The 25,542-nt window shown below is 44.7% G+C and overlaps 1 protein-coding gene across 2 annotated transcripts in view; it reads left to right on the top strand.

Moving 5' to 3' along the window:
• The window catches only part of CPNE4 (copine 4), a 915,330-nt gene that overhangs the window by 739,495 nt on the left and 150,293 nt on the right, over positions 1-25,542 (top strand). For both annotated transcript variants that reach the window (XM_073678089.1, XM_073678088.1), the window contains one exon: positions 2,245-2,304. In XM_073678089.1, the coding sequence (XP_073534190.1) occupies positions 2,245-2,304 (60 nt within the window). The remainder of the gene's footprint in view (positions 1-2,244; positions 2,305-25,542) is intronic.

Here is a 25,542-nt window from a genome sequence, read left to right as displayed (position 1 = left end):
TAGTCCAACCCTAACCCTAGCCCAACCCTAACTCTAACCCTAACCCAACCCCAACCCTAACACTAGCCCAACCCTAACCCTCGCACAACCTTAAACCTAACCTGAGAATTTATCTTTTACACCGTTCCTCATGCGGTATAAGTGATTAGATGACTTCATTCTTCGGGTCGGTGCGATTACAGCGATACCAGATTCATATTGGATTTTTATGATTGACAGCTGTCACACACTAAAAGACGCATTTTTTGTAAAATCTAGTTTTTGCATCGCCATATTTTGAGAGCTATAATTTTCCCATATTTTGGCCGACAGAGTCATGTGATGGCTTGTTTTTTGCGGGATGAGTTGACATTTTCATTGGTGCCATTTTCAGGCACGTGACATTTTTTGATCGCTTTCTATTCCGATTTTTGGGAGTCAGAATAAGCAAACACCAACAATTCAGGAATTGTTTTTTTTTAAAGTTTTTTTATGCTCTTCCGCATGTGGTAAAATTGATAAGGTAGCTTTATTCTTTGGGTCAGTACGTTTACAGTGGTAAAACATTTATATAGTTTTTTATGTTTTGGCTCTTTTACACAATAAAAGCTATTTTATTGAAAAAATTATTTTTTGTATCGCTTTATTCTGAGAGCTATAACATTTTTATATTTTGGCTGATGGAGCTGTATGGCAGCTTGTTTTTTGCGGGACAAGATGACGTTTTCAGCGGTACCATTTTTATTTATATTTGTCTTTTTGATCGCGTGTTATTCCATTTTTTGTTTGGCGGTATGATGATAAAACATTGTTTTTTGCTTCGTTTTTTATTTTTTTTTTTACCGTGTTCACTAAAGGGGTTAACTAGTGGGACAGTTTTATAGGTCAGGTCGTTCCGGACGTGGTGATACCAAATATGTGTACTTTTATTTTTTAATTTTTTTCAGAAAAATATTTATTGATGGGTGGTACATTATTATTATTTTTATTTTTTTTTTTTTATATTTGTACAATTTTTTTTTTTCACTTTCTGACACTTTTTTTATTTTTATACTTTGTCCCACTATGGGACTTTCACTTTTTTTTATTCTGATCGCCTGTATAGCACAGGAATGCCGCACCATTCCTGTGCTATACAGGCTGTCAGCCCTGCACAGGGAGAAGATATTTTGGTCATGCACTGCGCTTAACCAAAACATCTTTCTGCTGTCTGGTGACCCGGATGTTGTTATGACGACATCAGGTTGTCATGACGACATCGGGTCGTCATGGCAACATCCGGGAAGCCGCGGCAGACAGCGCTGGAGGCCGAAAGAGGAGGTGAGTATCACGATCACCTCCCTTACCACCGCAATGCTGCAATCGACTTTAATCGCAGCATTGCGGGGTTTAATGTGCCGGGACCATTCCCTGTACATAGCACCGGGTGTCAGCTGTGACAATCAGCTGACACCCGGCGGCGATCTCTCCCGCACAGCCTGTGTGCGCGCGATTACAAAGACGTATTAATACGGGTCAGGCTCTTAAAGCCCAGGGCGCAGACGCATAATAATACGTCTTGGGCTTTAAAGGGGTTAAAGGTCCGTTACACTGCGGCCGATAATTGGAAACCGATTTTTGCTCTATCTAAACGTGATGTTAATCACCTGATACGCAAGCAAAAGTTTTATTAATCTGGTGAAATGATTTTTAAAGCGCACTTGTCAGCAGGATTGTGCTCAGTAAACCACATACAATGTCTGGTCAGCGACATTACACTGATTAAAATGATACCTTGGTTGATGAAATCCATCCTGTGGTTCTTGTATAATCTTTACTTTCAGTTTCGAGATAATGATATGCTCGTGCCCCGGTGCGGCCTGTGGGGGGCGCTCTATCTGGTGCTCTGCTTACATATTCATCTGTATGCTCTTATGACAGCTCACTGTGCCTTCACTGACCTTCCTCCTATTTTACATAATGCATCTAGTAGTGCGGGGCTAGGTAAAATAGGAGGCAGGTCAGTGAAGGCACAGTGACCTGTCATAAGAGCATACAGATGAATATGTAAGCAGAGCACCAGATAGAGCCGCCCCCTCCCCACCGGCTGCCCCAAAGCACAAACATACCATTATCTCCAAACTGAAAGTCTCTGAGGAACGCACACCTGGAAGGTTCTTCAAACTAGGCAAGCCCTTTTTTAACCTTACGAATTTGTAGCACTCTTGTGTATATCATATTTACATAGTAATTCACTCTGTAAAAAAAAATTTTTTTGTCTTCCAGATCCATAAAATGCATTCATTCTTAGACTATATCATGGGTGGATGTCAAATACAGTTTACAGTAAGTAACCTATTTTGCAAGATTATTTTTAAAAATACTTGAATATTAGTATTAAGGGAACCTTTCAATCCAGAAATGTTCTTTATCTGCAGATATAGGGTCAATCTACAAGTAAGTAATGTTTAAATCCTGTGTAGCCGGCTTACTGGTGCGGTGGCCACAGGGACAAAATAAAGTCTCATTGTCCATGCAACCACTTGCTTCCAGTCATCAGGGCAGTGTAAGCAGCAGTTACAGTCACTATACACTGTTCACACTGGAATCACTCCATGGCACTTTAATCGACAGCCTGTTTCACATACACGCTGCACACATATACTGAAGAGCAAGCTGTCAATCAAAATGCCAGGGAGTTATTACAGCATCACTTACTGTATAGTAATCAGTGACTGTGACTGCTACCTGCACCGCGCGATGACTGAAAGTGAGAGGCTGCAGTGATAATATAACTTAATTTTCTCCCTGTAGCCAAGATTTAATAGTAACTAAACTTTCATATATTTTGCAATAATTTTGTCCAGCATGGAAAGTTATGAAACTTTGCAAATCACTTTAATTAAAGGATTTGTCTTAATTCCTTTTAAAATTGTGTGCATGTGGCTTCCAAACCCCTGCTTTTTCCCAGTCCATTTGCATGCCTTTAGTTGCACTGAATATCAGTTCTTACTCATTTGGAGTACAGATGATGGCAGTGAATGGGTCAGCACCTGTCTCCTCCACCAAGTGTTCTGCTTATCCAAACAATCTCCTGTAGCAGCTGATCCCCAGAGTTAGGCTGCGGCCCCACTATCAGTATTTGGTTAGTATTTGGTTAATATTTTTTCTCAGGAGTGGGAGGCAAAACCAGGAGTGGGTGATAAATGCAGAATTGGTGACTTGTTTCTATTATACCTTTTTTCTGATTGTTCCTCACCTGGTTTTGGCTCCCACTCCTGAGAAAAAATGCCACTGGTGCTGAGCTGACACTTTTTATTTGCTCTTAAAAAAAATTAAATAAAGATTTAGTTACTCTTTAAACCCTATTTAACTGCATATTAATCCTATATCTGCAGGTTAATAGTGTTTCCAGATGTGATAGGTGCCTTTTAAAGTGACACAACCAATAACGTAAAGATCTGCAACATTTTAACATTGCTTACAACTAATAGTTTACAGGGGTTTTATAGTAAAATACTAGTGCATTGGCACACGTGTAACATAGTTTTTAAGGTTGAAGGAAGACTAAGTCCATCTAGTTCAACCCATAGCCTAACATGTTGATCCAGAGGAAGGCAAAAAAAAACATGTGGCAAACACTAAGCTCCACATTGGGGAAAAAAAATTCCTTCCTGACTCCATACAACAATCAGACTAGTTCCCCAGATCAACACCCTATCAAGGAATCTAGTATATATAACCTGTAATATTGTACTTTTCAAAAAAGGCATCCATGCCCTTCTTAAATTTTAGTAGTGAATCACTCATTACAACATCATGCGGCAGAGAGTTCCATAGTCTCACTGCTCTTACAGTAAAGAATCCGCGTCTGTGATTATGATTAAACCTTCTTTCCTCCAGACGTAGAAGATGCCCCCTTGTCCCCTTCTCAGGCCTCAGAGTAAAAAGATCAGTAGAAAGGTCTTTGTACTGTCCCCTCATATACTTGTACATAGTAATAAGATCACCCCTAAGCCTACGTTTTTCCAAAGTAAATAACCCCAAGCGTAATAACCTGTCTTAGTATTGCAGACCCCCCAGTCCTCTAATAACCTTGGTCGCTCTTCTCTGCACCCGCTCTAGTTCAGCTATGTCTTTCTTATACATCGGAGACCAGAACTGAACACAGTATTCTAAGTGTGGTCGCACTAGTGACTTGTATAGAGGTAAAATTATGTTTTCCTCTTGAGCATCTATGCCTCTTTTAATGCATCCCATTATTTTATTTGCCTTTGCAGCAGCTGCCTGACACTGGCCACCAAACGTAAACTTGTCGCTCACCAATACACCTATGTCTTTTTCAGTGACAGTTTTGCCCAGTGTTTTACAATTAAGCATATAATTATACATTTTATTTCCTCTACCCAAGTGCATTACTTTACATTTATCCCCGTTAAAGCTCATTTGCCATTCATTAGCCCAAGCTTCTAGTTTACATAGATCCTCCTGTAATATAAAATTGTCCTCCTCTGTATTGATTACCCTGCAGAGTTTAGTGTCATCTGCAAATATTGAAATACTACTCTGTATGCCCCCTACAAAGTCATTACTAAATATGTTAAAAAGAAGGGGGCCCAATACTGACCTCTGTGGAACCCCATTATTAACTGAGACCCAGTCTGAGTGTTTTCCATTAATAACCACCCTTTGTTTCCTATCACTGAGCCAGTTCTTAACCCACATACATATATTTTCCCCTATCCCCATTGTTCTCATTTTATGTATCAACCTTTTGTGTAGAACCGTATCAAAAGCTTTTGAAAAGTCCATATACACAACATCCACTGCATTTCCTTGGTCCAGTCCGGAACTTGCCTCCTCATAAAAGCTGATCAGATTAGTTTGACAGGAACTGTCCCTCGTAAACCCATGTTGATATTGGGTCATGAGGTTATTCTTCTTCAGATACGCTAGTATAGCATCTCTTAGGAAACCCTCCAGGATTTTACCCACAGTAGAGGTTAAGCTTACCGGCCTATAATTTCCAAGTTCGGTTTTTGTCCCTTTTTTGAATATTGGCACCACATTTGCTATACGCCAGTCCTGTGGTCCTATACGCCAGCCCTGTTATTATGGAATCTTTAAAGATTAAAAATAATGGTCTATCTATGACGTTACTTAATTCCTGCAGTACTCGCGGGTGTATCCCATCCAGGCCCGGGGATTTGTCAACTTTAGTGATTTTTAGACGCCGCCGTACTTCCTGCTGGGTTAAGCAAGTGACATTTAATGGAGAATTTTTGTCATCATTAATCATGTTTTCTGTCATGCGATTTTCTTGTGTAAATACTGTTGAAAAAAAATTATTTAGCATAGGATTTTTTTAAATGTAATCAATAGCAAGGAATGGGTTAAATAAAACAAAACTATACTTATATCTTCAAGATTTGCTTAATTGTTTTTTTTATATAATGCCTCTAAATACTAAAGTACTTGGGGTGCAATTTTTGTTATAATCTTTTATATAATAGACACATTTTAATTTTTTTAATAATCCATTATAACAGAGGGGATAGCTTAAAAAATGTACATAAAATAAAAAGCCAAATAATGATGATAATAATTATAAATAAATAATTAACTGTTAGGCTATGTGCCCATGAAACAGAAATGCTCTGGATTTTTTCTGAATCTCCCTGGCAGGAAAAACGCTTGCGGATTTTCCATGCATTTTTCCCGCCAGGTAGAAGTGTATGTCCCACATTTTTCATTTGCATTTTCGCATGCGGGTTATCAAGCGCTTTTCCAAGCGATTTTAGCATCACTTGGAAAAGTGTCTCAGTAAATTCAGATTTTCGGCTCACTCAGGGATCAGATAACATTTGTTGCTCATAAACATCTATAGAGAAGGGGATGGATGAGCTAGAGACATACAATGACATTTTGCGCTATGTTAATTGAAACAACAGTTACACTTTAGGATAGAGTCTTTTCTAAAATCTGTTTAACTTTGTTCTGGAATAATTGGGCTAATATGATGAAAGCCCACCACATAAAAATAAACTATAACCACCAAGCTTCTGTGCATTCCATGAAAATTGTAACCATCAAGATCTGTACCACTCACCTGTGAAGAAAGAAATTGTAAATGTATTGTTCTATGTGGTCTGATACTATTTCTTTAAAGGGTAACCACTTAAGGGTTGAGTCCATCTTATGGATTTTACTTTTCTGTAATATTTAAATTATAATGACTATTCCTTGGCTTGGCTGATATCTCTGTTCATGCTTCTAGACTTTTAATGGGTTATTATTATTATTATTATTTATTATTATAGCGCCATTTATTCCATGGCGCTTTACATGTGAAAAGGGGTATAATACAAGAACAATTACAATAATCTTGAACACAATGTGACAGCGACTGGTACAGGAGGAGCGAGGAAGTGGTAGTCAGTCTGCAAAAAATAATCCAAAGATTCAAGTGAGATAGGAAAGTGCTATACCTGCATAGTTATGTGACTGTGATTTTTATTCATCTATGATATACTGTAGTAACAGCAGAGCACTTTACTAAAACATTTTTTTAATCTTCACATACTGCAATTTCAAATTAGTAAGTCAGTTAATTACCCTGTGCCCTAATTTTACAAGTAAATAAGAATACTGACACCTAGGCTTGTGTGTCACAGGCAGGGAAGCCATAATTATTTTTTTCTTTTAATACAATATCCAGAAACCAAAAATTTAAAGAAAACCTGTCAAGTCAGATAACACTATTATCCTGCAGAAATAGGCTAAAAGCATTAGAAAGGTGCCCGGCCGCAGTACTGAAAGTGTGGCATGGGCCATTTTGGGGGGTTTTGTGTGAAATTATGTCCAATTTGCCTTCTTTCTTTGTTTGTTTTTGTGTTCCAATACACACAAAGGAAATAAACATGTGTATAATAAAACATGTAATTTTCTGGTGAAAATACTTCATTTTTAGGAACAATGTTAAGGGTGCCAACATTTTGGCCATGACTGTATATGCAAGTAAATAACATTATCAGACCTAAGAGGTTTCTTTTAAAATGTCACAAACTGTGTGTGTTGTTAAAGATATTCTTCTTTTTTTTTGCACACTTATTTGTTGTAGTAGTTCAATATTAGACCCATACATGCCAGCCACCTGAATACAGGAAGCTGTTACAGATGCTCACTTTTGGGAAGCAAAACTAACAAGCTTCTCTTATCACGCTTGTTTTTTGGAAAGTACTTGGGGTGCAATTTTTGCTATAATCTTTTATATAATGGACACATTTTAATTTTTTGAATAATCCAATATAACAGAGGGGATAACTTAAAAAATTTATATAAAATAAAAAGCAAAATAATGATGATAATAATAAATAATTAACTGTTAAATTTAGAAAAAGTACATGCCAGAACAAACAATACTGCTGGCTGTTGCCCCAAATTACCTACTTAGTAATATAGTATATTCGGATTATGTACATTGAATTTCTTGATAAGGGGGCGATAACTTTAAGGAAAAAAATACCGCTTACCATCCGATTTCACTTAGCCAGATAAATTGCGTTTATTTGGACTTTAATAATACTGTGTTTGCCCTAAGGAACTCAATAGGGGTTCAATAGAGTCAGGAGACCTCTAGGAGTGTTCTACACCAATTTCAGGGCAAATAGAAGTTTTCCAATATTGACATACATGTCAAATTTATTCTCCACAAATTAAAATCTTTGGAAAAAAAATTTGCGAAGAGAGCAAATTTGAATTTCAAAAGATTTGACAATCTCTAGTAGCTGCCTACAAGTGCACTAGAGAGACAGTTTTGTTTCTTCTAGGGAAAAGCTGGTTTGCCGACTTAAAATTTATTTATTGCAAATAACACTTCTGTTTATAAAAATGTGAAGATTTAAGATTTAGATTCGGCATTTATTTTTGTTGAAGGGATTAATATATTTTAGGATTTTAACTAATTTCTAAAAGGTGAAGTGGCATATTCTTTCTAAATCTCCGAAACATAATTGGGCTACTATGATGAGAGTCAAGTTAATGGGATTATTAACTTTTGTCACCCAGAAGTAGAGCGGAAATTATTCATCTTTACACACTCAGAAGTATAATCTTTGCAAGAACTTAATACTCAGCTGCTCAAATTAAAAATATGATTCAATTTCATGATACTTGGAGAACATGAAAAAATATTGGGAACTATTTAAATTACCAACTTATATTTCTAAATGTAGGTGAAGATTTAGTATTAATTAGAATTAATTTTAACAAATTAATAAGACATGACAGGAACAAGGCTTAAAATATATCCCAAATTCAAAAAAATATGAATAAGGATCTATATGTAGCTTTCAGAACTCATTTTCTTTATTATTTTGAATGTAAAAAAAGTAAGAATTTAAACAAAAGAGAAACATATGGTGGTTACTTTGAAGAAAGATTGTAATGCTATATTCAGGGGCATATATAGAAATAAAGGGTTCCCCCCATCCCTCAAAAAAAAAAAATTAATGGAGTAGGTGGGGTCACTGTGCTTGTGAGCAGTCACAGAAGGGGATACCTCTAAACTATTAACGACAGGGAGAGGAACATATATTGCAGCACACACAGTAACTGTGTATCTACTGAGCCCTTTAAGTGTTTTCACCTACTACAAATACCTGTTTCATAACACCCATACATTATGATGACCCCACAATGCCCCCAACACAGTATGATGTTCCCACAGTTACTGCATACATTATGAGGCCCCCAGAAAGATATCTCACAAAGTATGATGCCCCTACTGTTCCCCCACACACAGTATCATGCCCCAACAGTAACCCACCACACACAGTATGGTTCCCCCACAGTGTCCTCCACACAGTATGGTTGCCCACATAGCCCCCTTGGTCAGTGTGCGCAGCACACATAGCCACCCCACAAAATATGATAACCACCATAGCTTCATCACACAGTATAATGCCCTCACAGCACACCTGAAAGTATGATGGCAACCATACCCCCACACATAGTAGGATGCCCCCCACAGCTCCCTTCTCCATATGATGTCCCTCACACATTATTATGTCCCCCACATATGGTATGATGCCACCACATCTTTCCTCCCCACATTATGAGGTCCCCACAGGCCCCTTCACACAATGATGATTGCCCCTATAGACAGTAGGACGGCACTAACAGAACCGGCACACAGTTGCATGGCCCTCACACCTCTCACAAAGTAGAATAGCCACACAGCTCTCCCTCACAATACGATGGTCCCCACAATGCCCCCTGACAGTAGGATGGACCCCTATAGCTCCACCCACAGTTTGATGGCCTCTATAGCCTTCCCAAAACATCTTTATGGCTCCGACAGCTTCTCAACACAGTATGATGCCCCAACAAGTACTAACTTAAAAAAAAAAAACAATCATATGACCCCTTTTCTCAAATGCGCTTCTCTGATCTGTGCAGTGCACGGACTGAGGCTCTGTGCAGCAGTAGTGAACTAGTGATGTTAATGTAGCACCCTGAGGATTCGGCTGCTACAGGGGTATTACACCTCAAGCCAGAGGTGTGGTATTCCACTCCCGGGTAAGGATGGAGTGTGGAACTGAGCTCAGTAGGCTGCATGCACTACATACATCCCATTTCCGGGGGACAGACCAATGGTACTCCCACTAGAGAAATGTGCAGGTACGACAGCGTCTGTCCCTGGCTGGAGTGGGAGGGGGGTGGAACATCCCAGTAGTGTAGGGGCAGATAGGGGGAGCAGTCTGGGTAATGCTAGGAGCTCATTGGGTGCTGGTCACCTGAGCTCACACATAGAGGGAGTATATAAGGTGGGAACCATCTTAGAACAGGGTCTTTTGTAGAGGTTTGGTCAGACAAGCAGAGCAGCTCAGCCAGCTCCAATGCCAAGAGAATGAGAGAGAGGAGAAAAGAAGGACCCAGAGGGGGAGAAGAGGGAACTCCAAGAACCCAAAATTAGACCAGAGGGTGAAGAGTTGGCACAAGGGTACCGGATCCCAAGCTGGTGGAGGGCACTAATCCTTAGCCAGAGACCGGAGGTCGTGGGCAGGATCTGCCACGACCACCCACTAAATCCACCCGGAAGGCAAACCAAGAATAGGGTCAGGGAACCCAGAGACAAGGGTTTTACCAACAAGAGGCCCGAGGGAGCCGGACTTAGGTGGATCCCTGGTGGGGAAGGCCAGAGAGAAGGACAAGTCAGAAAGGGAGCTCAGGAACACGCTCCAGAATCACCTGGGGGTTGGCCGAGTCCAGGACCTGGTGGACGCAGCACGGCTCGGGTGGTCACTCAAGGCCGGAGTGACCAACACAAAAGCAGTAAGTAAAAACCCTGAACTGCACAGCCCGACTCTGAATTTCATTACCATCCTCACTGCACCTCCACAACCACCATCCTCTGCAACTGACCCCCTGAGGCTATACCCCTCCCGTTGGGGGTTATACTACCTGAGCTGCACACACACCACCAGCCTCAGCGGACTGTGCTGCAGCGGCGGCCGTAGTGACCGCAAATCAACGGGTGGCGTAGTTGACACTAAAGAACATCCAGTAACATCGGTAGGAATGCCACACACTGAGCTTGACACCCTGGGCACGGACCGGGTCACCGCCACTCGGAGACTACAACCCCCATCTGATCCAGCTCCGGGTATCCCCCAAACAACACTGGCCCAGGGGGCGCGTCAACTTTGGCGTAGTCGGCAGGATTACGTGCCCGCAACAACCGGGTACTGCGTGCCTGAAGAAAAGTTCACCGTTACCTTAAAAAGAAGTCTCCCGCCGGTTCCGGAGGGTCCCCGCCAACGGACCCCATCACAGGTCGTTTCCCGCCGGTTGTCCCCCATTTGCAGCTTTTTCCCGCCATCCGTGGAGTTTCCCGCCACTGGGAGATGATTCCCGCCATTTCCAAAGATTTCCCGCCTTGGAAGAGCGGACGCCATTATGGGCGTGCCAGAGGGTGGCAAGAGGTCACCTCCCATCGTGGGCCAGGTCGAAGAATGGCGCCAAAAGCGGAAACCGCGCCCACCAACAGAGACTGTGATGCTGGAAGTGTCCATCAGCGTGAGAGAACTGCCCCTGGAACTGACAATCACTAAGTTGCCCCGGGACCACCCTCAATGTGGGCGGAGACAGAACAAGAGAACGAAGATGGGTGTCGCCTGGAGCAGTCTGGAGAGAGCGCACCCGGAGACAAGAAGTCTGGAGAGGAGTCCAGAGAGAGCCTACCCGGAGATGGAGGGAGAGTCAGGCAGCACCGACCCAGTGGTCAGGAGCCTGCTACAAGCCACAACCCCACTAGGCCTAGTGGAGGTCCTGGCACAGCTCCCCCGAGACCGGGAGTGTGCACAGACTGCGCTGGAGGGCCTCGCACGGAGGATGGCCCGGGTGCAGCGAGAGACGTTGGCGGAGTGGAGCCGAGAGATGGCCCAGCGGACCGAAACCCGTCAGCGGAGCACGCCACCCGAGACGAGGAGACAGACCGCCTCTGAGGATGGTGCAGGAGGACTCAAGGCCGGAGACGGCGCCGAGAAGGGAGCTGAACGAATGGAGGCAGGTAAAGGGGACGTCTCTACCCCGAGCCGGGAAACCGCGTGCCTGCCCCAGCTCCCCGTCGCAGAGCCCGAAATTCCCCCTGCCGTGCCCGTCGCTGCATCGTCACCGCCGCAGACTAGGCCTCAACCGGAAACCGCGGCCGCGACCCCTGTGACGTCACGCGCTTCGACCCTGAGCGCGGCAAAGCAGGAAATACCATCGGCCTGGTCGCAAGGCCTAGTACACCCGGGCGCCGCCATTCCAACAGCGCCCCCTACCTCCGCGGAGCCACCAGCCTGGTCGCAGGGCCGAGTAACCACGGGCGCCGCCGTTCTTACGGTGCCCTTTTCCTTTAGCGTGCCCCAAGCCTGGTCGCAAGGCCTGGTCAACCCGGGCGCCGCTACCACCACAGCGCCCATAACACCCAAAGTACCGCACCTGGGTGAGGACCTGTTCGCCCAGCATACGTGCCCGGATGGGCAGCCCTTCATATGGCCCCAGGAGTACTACCAACTGGAACTCCAAAGGGCGAGGCCCCTGTGTGAGCCCCTGATTCCGGCTCCGAAGCCCGTCAGGAGGACCCAGCCCCCGCTAGAGGAGGCACAGTTTGAGTGGGACCCCACCGGAGGAGACCTCATGGGGTTCACTCAGGAGACTCGGGCGGCCGCAGCGGAGCGTGCAGAGTGCTGCCGCCAGCAGCTCGAGGTCTTCGAGAAGGAGCGGAGAGAGAGGCGGGTCCGGGAACAGCAAGCACAGATAAGGAGCGCGGAGCAGAAGAGCCGGACCTGGAGAGATCCCCGTGCAGCTCATGGTCCCCGTACCACCGGGACTGTGATTAAATTCAACCTGCAGCATGGGTGGGGCTTCATAAGAGACCATCATACCCCCGGCGACGTCTTTGTCACCCGCAGAGACGTAGAAAGCCATCTGCCGGAGGGACACAGAGGTCGTGACCTGTATGTAGGGGACGAGGTCACCTTCACCCGGCACAAGTGTGCCAAAGGACCCTACGCCCTCCATGTACATCGCCTGACGGAGGAGGAGCTGCGGTGTGAGGAGGAGCAGGAGGACCCGGACGGGTCTGAATCCAAAGAAGGAGCAGGAGGACGCCGTCATTAAAGTACGGTAAAGAGACTGTAAATAGTTACCCATCGGGGTACAGTGAACTGTTGCTGCTTTAAATATGTCCCCGTTGGGACAAGAGTGAACTGTTAACCCGTGTGTCCCTATTCCCATTACCTGGCCGAGGACTGAGAGCGGCCATATTCCCCCTGTATATAGTTGCGCTTTCTAAGGCGCCCTCTACAGGTTTTATAGGAAAACCGTGTTTCTAAAGGAGACTGTCGCACTTTTCCCGGTCACAAGTTGCACCGTGGCCGGAGGAGCAAGAGTGTTTACAAGGATGTTATTTATGAAAAGTTTTATATGAAAAGTTTTATTGCTGATAATATATGTGATGTTTTATATGTTTATGTTTATGAAAAAAAAAAAAATTGTATGTTTTGGATGTTTTTTATATCTTACAGCCCGAGGACGTGCTGTGATTTACCAGGGGGGAATGTAGCACCCTGAGGATTCGGCTGCTACAGGGGTATTACACCTCAAGCCAGAGGTGTGGTATTCCACTCCCGGGTAAGGATGGAGTGTGGAACTGAGCTCAGTAGGCTGCATGCACTACATACATCCCATTTCCGGGGGACAGACCAATGGTACTCCCACTAGAGAAATGTGCAGGTACGACAGTGTCTGTCCCTGGCTGGAGTGGGAGGGGGGTGGAACATCCCAGTAGTGTAGGGGCAGATAGGGGGAGCAGTCTGGGTAATGCTAGGAGCTCATTGGGTGCTGGTCACCTGAGCTCACACATAGAGGGAGTATATAAGGTGGGAACCATCTTAGAACAGGGTCTTTTGTAGAGGTTTGGTCAGACAAGCAGAGCAGCTCAGCCAGCTCCAAGGCCAAGAGAGTGAGAGAGAGGAGAAAAGAAGGACCCAGAGGGGGAGAAGAGGGAACTCCAAGAACCCAAAATTAGACCAGAGGGTGAAGAGTTGGCACAAGGGTACCGGATCCCAAGCTGGTGGAGGGCACTAATCCTTAGCCAGAGACCGGAGGTCGTGGGCAGGATCTGCCACGACCACCCACTAAATCCACCCGGAAGGCAAACCAAGAATAGGGTCAGGGAACCCAGAGACAAGGGTTTTACCAACAAGAGGCCCGAGGGAGCCGGACTTAGGTGGATCCCTGGTGGGGAAGGCCAGAGAGAAGGACAAGTCAGAAAGGGAGCTCAGGAACACGCTCCAGAATCACCTGGGGGTTGGCCGAGTCCAGGACCTGGTGGACGCAGCACGGCTCGGGTGGTCACTCAAGGCCGGAGTGACCAACACAAAAGCAGTAAGTAAAAACCCTGAACTGCACAGCCCGACTCTGAGTTTCATTACCATCCTCACTGCACCTCCACAACCACCATCCTCTGCAACTGACCCCCTGAGGCTATACCCCTCCCGTTGGGGGTTATACTACCTGAGCTGCACACACACCACCAGCCTCAGCGGACCCTGCTGCAGCGGCGGCCGTAGTGACCGCAAATCAACGGGTGGCGTAGTCGACACTAAAGAACATCCAGTAACATCTGTAGGACTGCCACACACTGAGCTTGACACCCTGGGCACGGACCGGGTCACCGCCACTCGGAGACTACAACCCCCATCTGATCCGGCTCCGGGTATCCCCCAAACAACACTGGCCCAGGGGGCGCGTCATTAACACACCTGCTGCTTTGAGGCTCAGATGCACAGGATGAATGGTGGACCAGGGAACCAATGGCTCCCTGTTTCACCATTGTATTCTTAGGATACAGACACAATTGAAACAAGACACCAGTAGTAGAGTCAATGCTGTTTTGGACTGGGCACTCCCTCAATTCATGGGTCCTATAGTGTGTAATTGTTGCTAATAGCAGTATGTCGCTGGGTATATTGACCTCAGTATATTATTACAAAATATTTCCTCAGGACTATCAAAAACTCTCAATATCACAAATTTACCAAATATTAAGTAACTCTGAAGAATTTAATAATAAGTGTTAGTACAGATAGAAAAAGGAAATAGATCTTTAAGTTATTAGAAAAATAAGTGAGTTTGAAAAACTGTTAAAAGATTAGAAGACTACTCATCCTTATATAGAATTGGAAAAATGAAAGGGATTTTTCAAGACCTAAAATATCTAACCAATGAACAATACTGCTAAAAGTAATGTTGACAAGATGTTATTAATTTGTCATTTTAACCATGGATCACGTTGTGCCGGCTGTATAGTTCCCCTCTACTTTACATCCAACATCTCTTCAAGATGAATCACTGACGTCATGTACTGCTTCTGACGTCTGAACTTACTACTTTTTTTTAAAGGTGAACTTTCATGTGGTCATATTCATAAATCATCTTAGAAGAAAGTTGTAAGGAAGAGATGAGTCTTCGAAACCCTGCAGTCAGAACTAGCTGAATAAAAGATTAACTTTTAAAGCATTATATTCCCATCTCATCCTTTCACAGAAATGACCAGAAGCTATGGAAATTTAGAATTTAAAGAAACAGCATAGCCCAGTAGCCCAACCTCCAATGATCTCAGCAAAGAATCTCAGAATAATCATTTAAAGGGGTTGTGCTACTATGGTACATTTTGTTGTCAAAAGCTTCTAAACAGGTATAAATGGTCACAGAACATGTTTAAGTGGATGACTTTTTAGATGTTTTTGTTTTTTGCTTATACCCCCTTCATGTCATACTGAACAGGAAAGATTGTGGAAAGGGATTCAAAGTAGATCCATGTAACAGCAGGTGCCTTTCCTTCATTGGCTCAGCTGCTGCTTCACAATCTCTTTCCACACCGCTATGTTCAAAGAGTTGCTTATTACTTTCCAGCTTTTAACCCCATGTAGATGAATGGAACTGATTTTCAATTGCAAACATTTTTGTAACAAAATCTGCAACATTATGCACATAATGTGCTTTGCATGGAGTTTTTTTTGCATGGAAAAAAACAGCAGAATAAAATGCCAAGAAAGTAAGTGAGATTTTTTAAATCTCATGTACACATTGAGTTTTTCCACATGTGAACTTGACCTACAGTATATATTTTAAAATCTGTGTCATGTCAATTGTTTCTGTGTTTTTGATGCTTTTTCTCATAGACATCAATGAGGAGTTCATTTTATGCATTAAAATATGCAAGCACATAGTGACATAGTGCGGGTTGCCAGTGCCTGGGGCGAGTCATGGATTTTGTGCCTTCTAACCCGTGGAAAATTAGCAATACATAAGTTCCCTTTAATACACCAGTATTGGGCCCATTATCGCCCAAACAAATTTATTGTATTTTAAGATACAAATGTAATAATATTTTTCTCCTATTTTTTGTCTGTTTCTTGTTAAATCTGACATATAACAATGTAAACGTTTTATTTTTAACATTATATTTTATTTTTACTTTATATTTTTATTACATTTTTTATGCAAGTAGTATATCACCATAGCCTTAATCTTTGTCAAACTAGTCCTAGTCCTAACCATAATCCTAGTCCAAGCCATAGTCATACCCCAAACCCTAGTCCTAACCATAATCCTAGCCATAGTCATAGCCCAAACCTTAGTCCTAACCATAATCCTAGCCATTGTCATAGCCCAAACCCTAGTCCTAGCCCATCCATAGCCCTAACCCTAGTGCTAACTGTAGTTACAGTCCTAACCCTATTTAGGCTTATGTCACTTTTTTAGTTACAATGGACACTTTTTTGAAAGCAGGTCTCTGTTTTACCTCTTTGTTTTACCTTTCATAAAATTACAAGTGAGAATGGACACAGAGACTAACACTGCAAAAGAAAATACTGGGAGGGGAGGTGCTGTAGAAAAAGATGCTGGGAGTGGAGGTGCTGTAGGAGGACATGTGGGTAGCGAATGTGCTGTGGAAGGAAATGCTGGGAATGGAGGTGTTATTAGAGGTGTGGGGTGCGGAGGTGCTGTGGGAGGAGATCCTGGGAATGAAGGTGCTAGAGAAGGAGGCGTGGGGTGCAGAGGTGCTGTGGAAGAAGATGCTGGGAATGGAGGTGCTAGAGGAGGAGATGTGAGGTGTGGAGGTACTGTGGGAAGAGATGCTGGGAGAGGAGATGCTGTGGGAGGAGATGCTGGAAGAGGAGGTGCTGTAGGAGATGCTGGGAAAGGAGGTGCTATAGGAGAAGTTGGGAGGAGAAAAGGTGCTGTAGAAGATATGGGACCTGAATCAGTAAATGTCTTCTGAACTACTTGTCAATGCCTATGTAAAGCACCACAGTGAAGATGAGTTTGTCATCGGCTGCTGAGTTCTGATATCTGAAGCAGCAGCTGATATCAAACTCATGACCAGTGCTGCTCTCTGAATAGGCATTGGCAACAGCAATTCAGAAGACACATACTGAACCACTGATTCATCTTACCACTCCAAGAAGGGGGAAGAGAATTTATCAATAGCACTAAAATGGCCATAAATATAAATGTTTCTATTAAAGAAGCACTCCCATTAAAGTTTTCATCCTCTTAATGTATTACAGTCTTATTATATAGCACTGTGTACTGTAAGATGGTCGCTGGACAGGTCCTTGAGGGGAGATATGTATCATCGAGGTTGGTAGCTTCGGTGATTTAAGCCCAGGAAAGCATGCTCCAGCACGCATAGTGCTGAGAGAGTTAGTAAGTCATGTCAGGGCTGCGTTTTAGGAGCAGTCAAGGAGATGGGTGGGAGTGACTGCTCACATATCCCCTCCCTGGGGGGCATAGTTTGTCAGATAAAATGGAAACCAAGTGTCTCATTCAGTGTCTGTGACTGGAGGTGTGGAGACCTCCAGTGTGCTTGCTAAAGGACACTGACCTGAGCTGGTGAACCTGTAATATTGTATGGACTATTTACTTTCTGTTTTCACTCTGAGCCAGAAAAGGCTGTTGTTTCGTTTGCTTATGCTTAACGGTTTATGAAGTTCTAATAAACCTGCCTGGACATTTTAATGAAACCATTTTCCTGTGCCTACCTCAACTGCAGCTGAGTGGGTAAAACCCTACAATACTTACAATTTCTCATTTTGTCATTCTACACAGCTAATTCTTCTCTTTTCTCTGCTCTATGTAGAAACAGGAAGTCTCTTGTCTCTGCAAAAATCTTTCCCCGCTTCAACTTCTCACCCAGCTGCTCCACTCCTTCCCTACAGCCAAGCACTTTTGCAATGACTCATGACTCATACAGGGAAAATTTACCTCCTGTTTCTACATAGAGCTTAGAAGGATTCAGCTACTCAGTTTTTAATCACATGATGTCATAGACCTAATGAAAAACAGAATAATTAGCTGGCTAGAAAGGGAAAATGAGCAACTGTAAGTACATAGTGCAACATACCTGGCGGCGTCCTTGCATAGTGGTCCATCTCCCACTGTGCAAGAGCGCGCACTTGATCTCCAGTCCAGACTGCCATTTTGGCTTCTTTCCATGTTGTCTGCTTTGCTTTGCTCTTGCTGTTTAGGGCGACGCCCGCCGAACTTCCTGATTCTTGTAGCTGCTGCAGACACACCCCTAATGAGTCCTCAGCCTATTGCTGTCTGTCACCTGGTATTTAACCCAGCTCCTCCCTGGAATCCATGCCTGAGCATCTTATTCTGTCAGTTGGCTTTTGGTCGCTGACATGCCAGGTCCTGTCTATGTTTCCTGCCTTACGGTATCAGTTCCTGTGTCTGAACTGTGTCCTGTCTGTGCACTCTAGCCAGCTGTCTCTCTGCCTTCCTGGAGGCTGTATTTCCAGGCCTGTCTGAACACGCTCCTAGCCTGTTTGTCTCGCCCTCTGGGGGCCGTATACCCAGACTCGTTCCTGTATTTGTTGCAGGACAGTTCCTGTCTGAACTGTCTCCTAGCTTCCTACCTGTTTTGTCTTTATGTCCGTTTGTTCCCTTTTTCTGCAGTGTCTGAACCAGCGCTTGGCTTTACCTAGGCTCGTTCCTGCATTTTGTTGCAGTAACTGTTCTTGTCTGAACTGTCTCCTAGCTTCTTACCTGTTTTGTCTTTATGTCCGTTTGCTCCCTTTTTCTGTAGAGTCTGAACCTGCACCTAACTTCTACTCGTTGTCATTGTACTTCCGTTTGTGAGTTGGAGTCCTTTCGCTACTTCTTTGCAAGTACCTTGTATGTATCTGGTTCTGCTTTTCTTTTCCAGTCTGTTCCGTGTGAACAGAGCCCTATCCCTTTTGCTTTGTCTTTGTTTACCTCTTCGGCGATTTAACTCAGCCTTGTCCACTGCGTCTGCGGTTTCTCTCTGCTCAGCCTTGTCCACCGCATCTGCGGTTTCGCTCTGCTCAGCCTTGTTCACCGCGTCTGCGGTTTCGCTCTGCTCAGCCTTGTTCACCGCGTCAGCGGATTCGCTCTGCTCAGCCTTGTACACCGCGTCTGCGGTTTCGCTCTGCTCAGCCTTGTCCACCGCGTCTGCGGTTTCGCTCTGCTCTGCCTTGTCCACCGCGTCTGCGGTTTCGCTCTGCTCAGCCTTGTCCACCGCATCTGCGGTTTCGCTCTGCTCAGCCTTGTCCACCGCATCTGCGGTTTCGCTCTGCTCAGCCTTGTCCACCGCGTCTGCGGTTTCGCTCTGCTCAGCCTTGTCCACCGCGTCTGCGGTTTCGCTCTGCTCAGCCTTGTCCACCGCGTCTGCGGTTTCGCTCTGCTCAGCCTTGTCCACCGCGTCTGCGGTTTCGCTCTGCTCAGCCTTGTCCACCGCGTCTGCGGTTTCGCTCTGCTCAGCCTTGTCTACCGCGTCTGCGGTTTCGCTCTGCTCAGCCTTGTCTACCGCGTCTGCAGTTTCGCTCTGCTCAGCCTTGTCTACCGTGTCTGTGGTTTCGCTCTGCTCAGCCTTGTCTACCGCACCTGCGGTTTCGCTTTACTCTGTTTGTTTACTGCCTCTGCGGCTCTGAACTCGTCTCCCAGTCTGTACTGGACCCTACCCAGCCTGCGCTCTAGTCTGCCTGTTCCTGTACTCCCCGGTGTGGGTCAACAGCCGTGTCCGGAGTCTGACCTGGAGTGATCCTGGTCCCTCTGCTCAGTTCCTCCCTGGTGCACTGGCGTCGTATGCCGTCGTGCGACCTTGGTCGGATCGGGCAGATACTTAGTTACGCCCCTCCAGGCACTCTCCGGTTCATGGCACAGTGGAACCACTAAACACGCACACGCCAGTCAGTCCGGGCGTGTGCATTACACATAGTATGCAAAATAATGATTGCAATATTTAAAAAGGATAACAACTTTGATGGGGGGGCTTCTTTAACTTTACTTACAATATACACTGGGACGGGTGGGATGATAAGACGCTTCTGACCTAGTGATGTGCTGAGAATATCTGTTCTCAGTCATTTTCAGATGCTCCCAGCGCATACCTGATTTCAGTTAGCTGGATGAGATCCGGCTCAGGCAGAGAGATCTTGTTCCTGGCGGTGCCATTTCAAGTAGACCAAAGGGAAGAGGCATTTTTTATTTTTCCGTTCATTTGCATACATATGGTCTTATTGTTTTTTATATCATATTGGGGAGGTGCAAGGTGGCCATAAACAACTATTCTGTTGTTTTTATTTTGTTATTTTCTTATCATGTTCAACATGCAGGATAACTAATGGAATATTGTAAAATGTTGGACTTTTAAGAATGATGGAGTATAATAGTCGTGCATTGTGGTGTATTGTGATTTTATGAATCTCCTATGAAACCCTTCATATGTTATAATACGGCCAGGCTTGTCATATGTGGAATGGGCTCAGATCAAGAGCTTACTCAACAAATCCACAGCGAACATCCAGCATTCGCATACGGTGAATATCAGGAACGAGTTACAAAGCATCAATGCAAATGTTATTAAACCCAAAGCGGAGCTGGTGTCGCCTCAGAGTAATGATAGACTCTCGGCATTGAAATGACTTAGAATCTCAGCCTGGAGGGAGCATTGGATGGTGAAATGGAGATGGGCTCTATGCAAAAAAATTTTGCCAGAACCTAAGTAGTAATTCATGGCAGGTTACGGACTACTGCACATGCTCATTAGTTTGACACCAGCAGTGTGCAGTAGCCTTTGGTTCATTGATCCGAGTAGTTCAATCACTCTATGTGCTGTATAAGTTTCTCTTTATTGGCCTCAACAAGATGCTTGGCATGCATCTCATAGTACTACTGAGCTTAGATGTAAGATCCATAAGTGATACTCCTTAACCCTTTCATCCTGTGGTGTGTGTGACAGTTAAATATCTCTTTCAATTAGTAAATGTGTTTTCTGAGAAAAATCACAGTGTGATGACTAGAGAAGCCGCAGCTGCGAAGAATGGGGCGTTTGATGAGAAAAATAACTGTGGTGATAAGCAAAGGTTGCAGAAGAGACCACAAAGACATTTGTACTAATTTAAAGCGTTAATGAGGACTTCCTCGCTGTCACGCCGTTCTTCTATTGTTCCTATGCAGTTTGTAGTCATAATAACTGACTATTACATATACAAGTATTGTACCTATTTGGTTTCATAAGTCTTTCCAAAGCTTTTATGTTAAAAGAATGTAATCAATATTAGTGATTCAATCAGCATTCCACATCATAGCCTGTAATGGATGTTTTTTTAGGCCAAGTGATGGGTGTCCTGCTGGGTACTAAATGTAACTAGTCCTGTTAACAAGGTGTACATGAATATTCCCCAGAATCAAATGTAGAGTGCACATGTATCACCCCGAGGGCTCGGCTGCTACAGGGGTATTGCACCTCGAACCAGAGGTGTGGTATTCCACTCCCGGGTAAGGATGGAGTGTGGACTAGAACTCAGTTAGCTGCATGCACCACATACATCCCATTTCCGGGGGACAGATCAACGGTACTCCCACCAGATAGATGTGCAGGTACGACAGCGTCTGTCCCTGGCTGGAGTGGGAGGGGGGGAGGAATATCCCAGTGGTGCAGGAGCAGAGAGGGGAGGGACTCTGGGCATAGGAAGGAGCCCATTGGTGGCTAGTCACCTGGGCTCGGGTGTCAGAGGGAGTATAAAAGGTGGGCACCATCTTAGGAGTTCAGTTCAGTCAGACAGAAGAAGAGGAGAAGAGTAGTGACAGGGAGCAGCAGCCCTGTCTGGGTGCTGCTCCTGAGGGGAGCAAGAGAGAGAAAGACAAGAGGAAAGGAACAAGGAACAAGGAAGGAATGGAACCTGGAGAAAGGCCCAGAGACATGAAGGAAGAGGGAACCCGAACACGCTAGGAGTCAGCGGGTGAAGGGTTGGCAGATCAGGGTACCGGATCCCGAACTGGTGGAGGCCACTTATCCTCAGCCAGGAACCGGAGGTCGTGGCCACGTCTTGGCGCGACCACTCACTACACTCACCACGAAGGCACGCCACATAGGGTCAGGGAAACCGGAGATAGGTTTCGCCACCAGAAGGCCCGAGGAAGCTGGACATGGGTGGGTCCCTAGTGGGGACGGCCAGAGAAAGGAACGGAGAAAGGAGTTCAAGGTCACACTCTGGAACTGCCTGGGGGTTGGTCGAGCCCCGTACCTGGTGGACGCAGCACGGCTCGGGTCGTCATCACCTGCAGGACTGACACTGATAACATCTGTGAGTAAAGCATTGAAAACTGCAATCAGTCTCTGTGTTCCATCGCACTACCAGCACTAAAGGTACCGGGACGCCCTTTCTATCACTCCCTTCACCCGCCCCAGCTGCCCTGAGGCCATACCTCTCCCGTTGGGGGTTATACCACCATTGCTGCACACATACCACCGGCCTCAGCGGACTGTTCTGCAGCGGCGGCCTTGCGACCGCAAATCAACGGGTGGCGTAGTCGACACTTAAACAACATCTACAAAGACTGCCACACACTTAGTTTGACCACCCTGGGCACGGACCGGGTCCCCGCCACTCGGAGACTACTACCCCCATCGGATCCGGCTCCGGGTATTCCCCCGCGCACACGTGCGCCGCACTACAGCACTGGCCCAGGGGGCGCGTCACACACTTCTAAAATCACAACAATTACATAGAATAGCAATATATTGGTATATAGTTCCCAAATAATCGTATCACATAGTGCTCAGAAAATCCATATAAGTATCCCTTTAACAGTACTAGACATGCATCCCATCCAGCAATTCCAGATATAGCACCTATAAGTATTATATATTAAAATGTAATAATAATTAACAGTAAAATAATTACTACAGACTCATTGTTAGAATTCCAGCTGCAGTATGCATATAAAATGCAATGATATCAGCCACTGTGCAAACTCACTGTCAGCTAATAACCATTACAATAGCGCTAGCTAAAGAACATTTAAAATACTAGCCATAGTGTTCATAGGGAATCTGTCAGCAGGATTTCACCCCCAACTATTAATATACACATGTATCTTTTTCAAAGACTAGTCTAATAATACCTTTACATTCCTCTATTACTGAGAAATCAGCATTTAATTCATATGCTAATGAGGCTAAAGTGCTGTTGAAGATCTGAAGCCTCTCTCACTCCAGCTCTATTCCCCACTATTGCCGCCTCCTCCTGCTTGACTTACAGCTTCAATGTTGTATGACTTCAGGCAAAGGAGTCCTCAGTCAAGCAGGATATGGCAGTGGTGGGCGGGGAATAGAGCTGGAGTGACAAAGGCTTCAGATCTACAATAGCACTTCATTTGCATATCAATTCAAATGCTGATTTCTCATTAACAGAGGGAGGGACTGGCCATGTAATGGCATTGCTGGACTTGTCTTTGAAAAAGCTACATGCCCATATAAATAGTTCGAGGTGTGAAATCCTGCTGACAGATTCCCTTTAAGTAATATATTCTATATATTAATATAAATGTTATTATATTTACCAGTACCAACCATTGTTAGCTGCACCTATCATCATCCATGCAAGATTCTGTTTGCTTCATGTGTGATACAGGACAGAAATTCCTGTTTTAGTAAATGACACAGAGTAGTGTGTAATGGCTGACTATTTGTTTCAGTAGCTGAACCAGCCCTCTTCTCTGTTTATGCATTGACTGTAACAGAGAAGGGGTCTGGCTGACACACTACTCAAGGTTATGGACTTAAAGGGAACCTGTCATGTGAAAACCACTATTAGCCTGCAGATATGAGGTTAGTCTGCAGGTTAATAGCATTCTGAACCTGCACGGTGCCTGCACTTTGAGCCCTACTATCGGGAAGATATGAACTTTATTCCTCCCGTCAGCATTCGGGTTTCAGTCATGGGGTGGCAGCTGCATGAGTTCAGTCACCACTCTGTGTATAGAGGGAGGCAGCTGTAACTGCACCCCCGACACTGACTGACAGCCGACCCTAATTCTGAGTGAGCTGTCAGTCGAGGACGCCGTTACAGCCACCGCTCTCTATGCCTAGAGTGGTGACTGAGCCCTCATCGGTGCCACCCCTCTGGCTTAAACTCGAATGCTGCCAGGAGGAATAAAGTTAATTTCCTCCCGGCAGTGGGGCTCAAAGTGCGCTGGCAGGCTCAGAATGCTATTAACCTGCAGATTAACCCATATCTGCAAGTTGAAAGCATTTTTTCATGTGACACGTTCCCTTTAAGTGGAAGATCCTGTCCTGTGTTGAGCACAGGATAAGAAGCAAAGCAGCAAGGACCTGGTGTTAAGCAGCTTACAGAAGATTGATGCACAAATAAATAATTCCTATAACTAGAACATATTTCATAGTTTCTCAAATATGGGTATGGTTAGGGCACATGGGAGACATTTACATTAAGATTAGGCTTTGTACTGAATAGATAAGATGTTCTAGATATCAAGACTAGTGTTGAGCCACCCCCGTAGTGTTCGGGTTCGGTTCGGTTCGTCGAACACCGGGATGTTCGAGGAACTGTTCGTCGAACTGTTCGTCGAACACCTTAGAACACCGTCGAACACCGTTAAAACCAATGGCAGGCAAACAAAAACACATAGAAACACATAGAAAACACCTGCAAAGGTGTCCAAAAGCTGACAAACTGCTCAGAAGACACTCTCTTTAAAAAAGCCGGCCGGCAAATTCAGCAGCGGCATACACCGGTACCCGACAATTTAGACAAGAAGGAATAGAGCATCACACATAGATTAGATAGATAGAAACATGTCAGTCACACATATAAGAAGCACAGTGACAGTGTTGGTTACTGCACTTGTCATTTAGTGTAAAGGATTTATTAAAAAAAATATTAGTGTTTTCATGCACCGTCTCTTTAAAAAAGCCGGCCGGCAATTCAGCATCTGTACCCGACAATTTAGAACAGAAAGAATAGAGCTTCACACATAGATTAGATAGATAGAAACATGTCAGTCACATATATATGAAGTACAGTGATAGTGTTGCTTACTGTACTTGTCATTTAGTGTAAAGGATTTATTTAAAAAAATAATAGTGTTTTCATGCACTGTCTCTTTAAAAAAGCCGGCCGGCAATTCAGCAGCGGTACCCGACAATTTAGAACAGAAAGATAGAGCATCACACATAGATTAGATAGATAGAAACATGTCAGTCACATATATATGAAGTACAGTGATAGTGTTGGTTACTGTACTTGTCATTTAGTATTAAAATAAAGGATTTATTATTAAAAAAATTGGCGTGGGGTTCCCCTTAATTTTAGGCTCTAGCGGAGGTTAAGCAGACGGCTGGGGCAGATGTTTGAAGCCTGGGAAGGGGGTAATACCCACGGAGCTTCCCAGGCTACTAATATCAGCCCCCAGCTGAATACATAGCCTTTACTAGCTATTAAAATGGGGGACCCCCCCAAAAAAATGACGTGGGGTCCCCCCTAATTTAATAGCTAGCAAAGGCTAGGCAGACAGCTGGGGGCTGATATTAATAGCCCAGGAAGGGAGCCATGAATATTGGCCCCCTCCCAGGCTAGAAACACCAGCCGTCAGCCGCCCCAGAAATGGCGCATTCATAGGATGCGCCAATTCTGGCACTTAGCCTCGCTCTTCCACGCTGCCCTGGTGCGGTGGCAGGGGGTAATAGGGTTG

Source organism: Phyllobates terribilis, unplaced genomic scaffold (genome assembly GCF_046119375.1).
Source record: "Phyllobates terribilis strain yellow unplaced genomic scaffold, ASM4611937v1 Scaffold_4__5_contigs__length_816908805, whole genome shotgun sequence".
In the NCBI taxonomy this organism is placed as follows: Eukaryota; Metazoa; Chordata; class Amphibia; order Anura; family Dendrobatidae; genus Phyllobates; species Phyllobates terribilis.
This window is presented reverse-complemented; position numbering and strand designations above follow the sequence as displayed.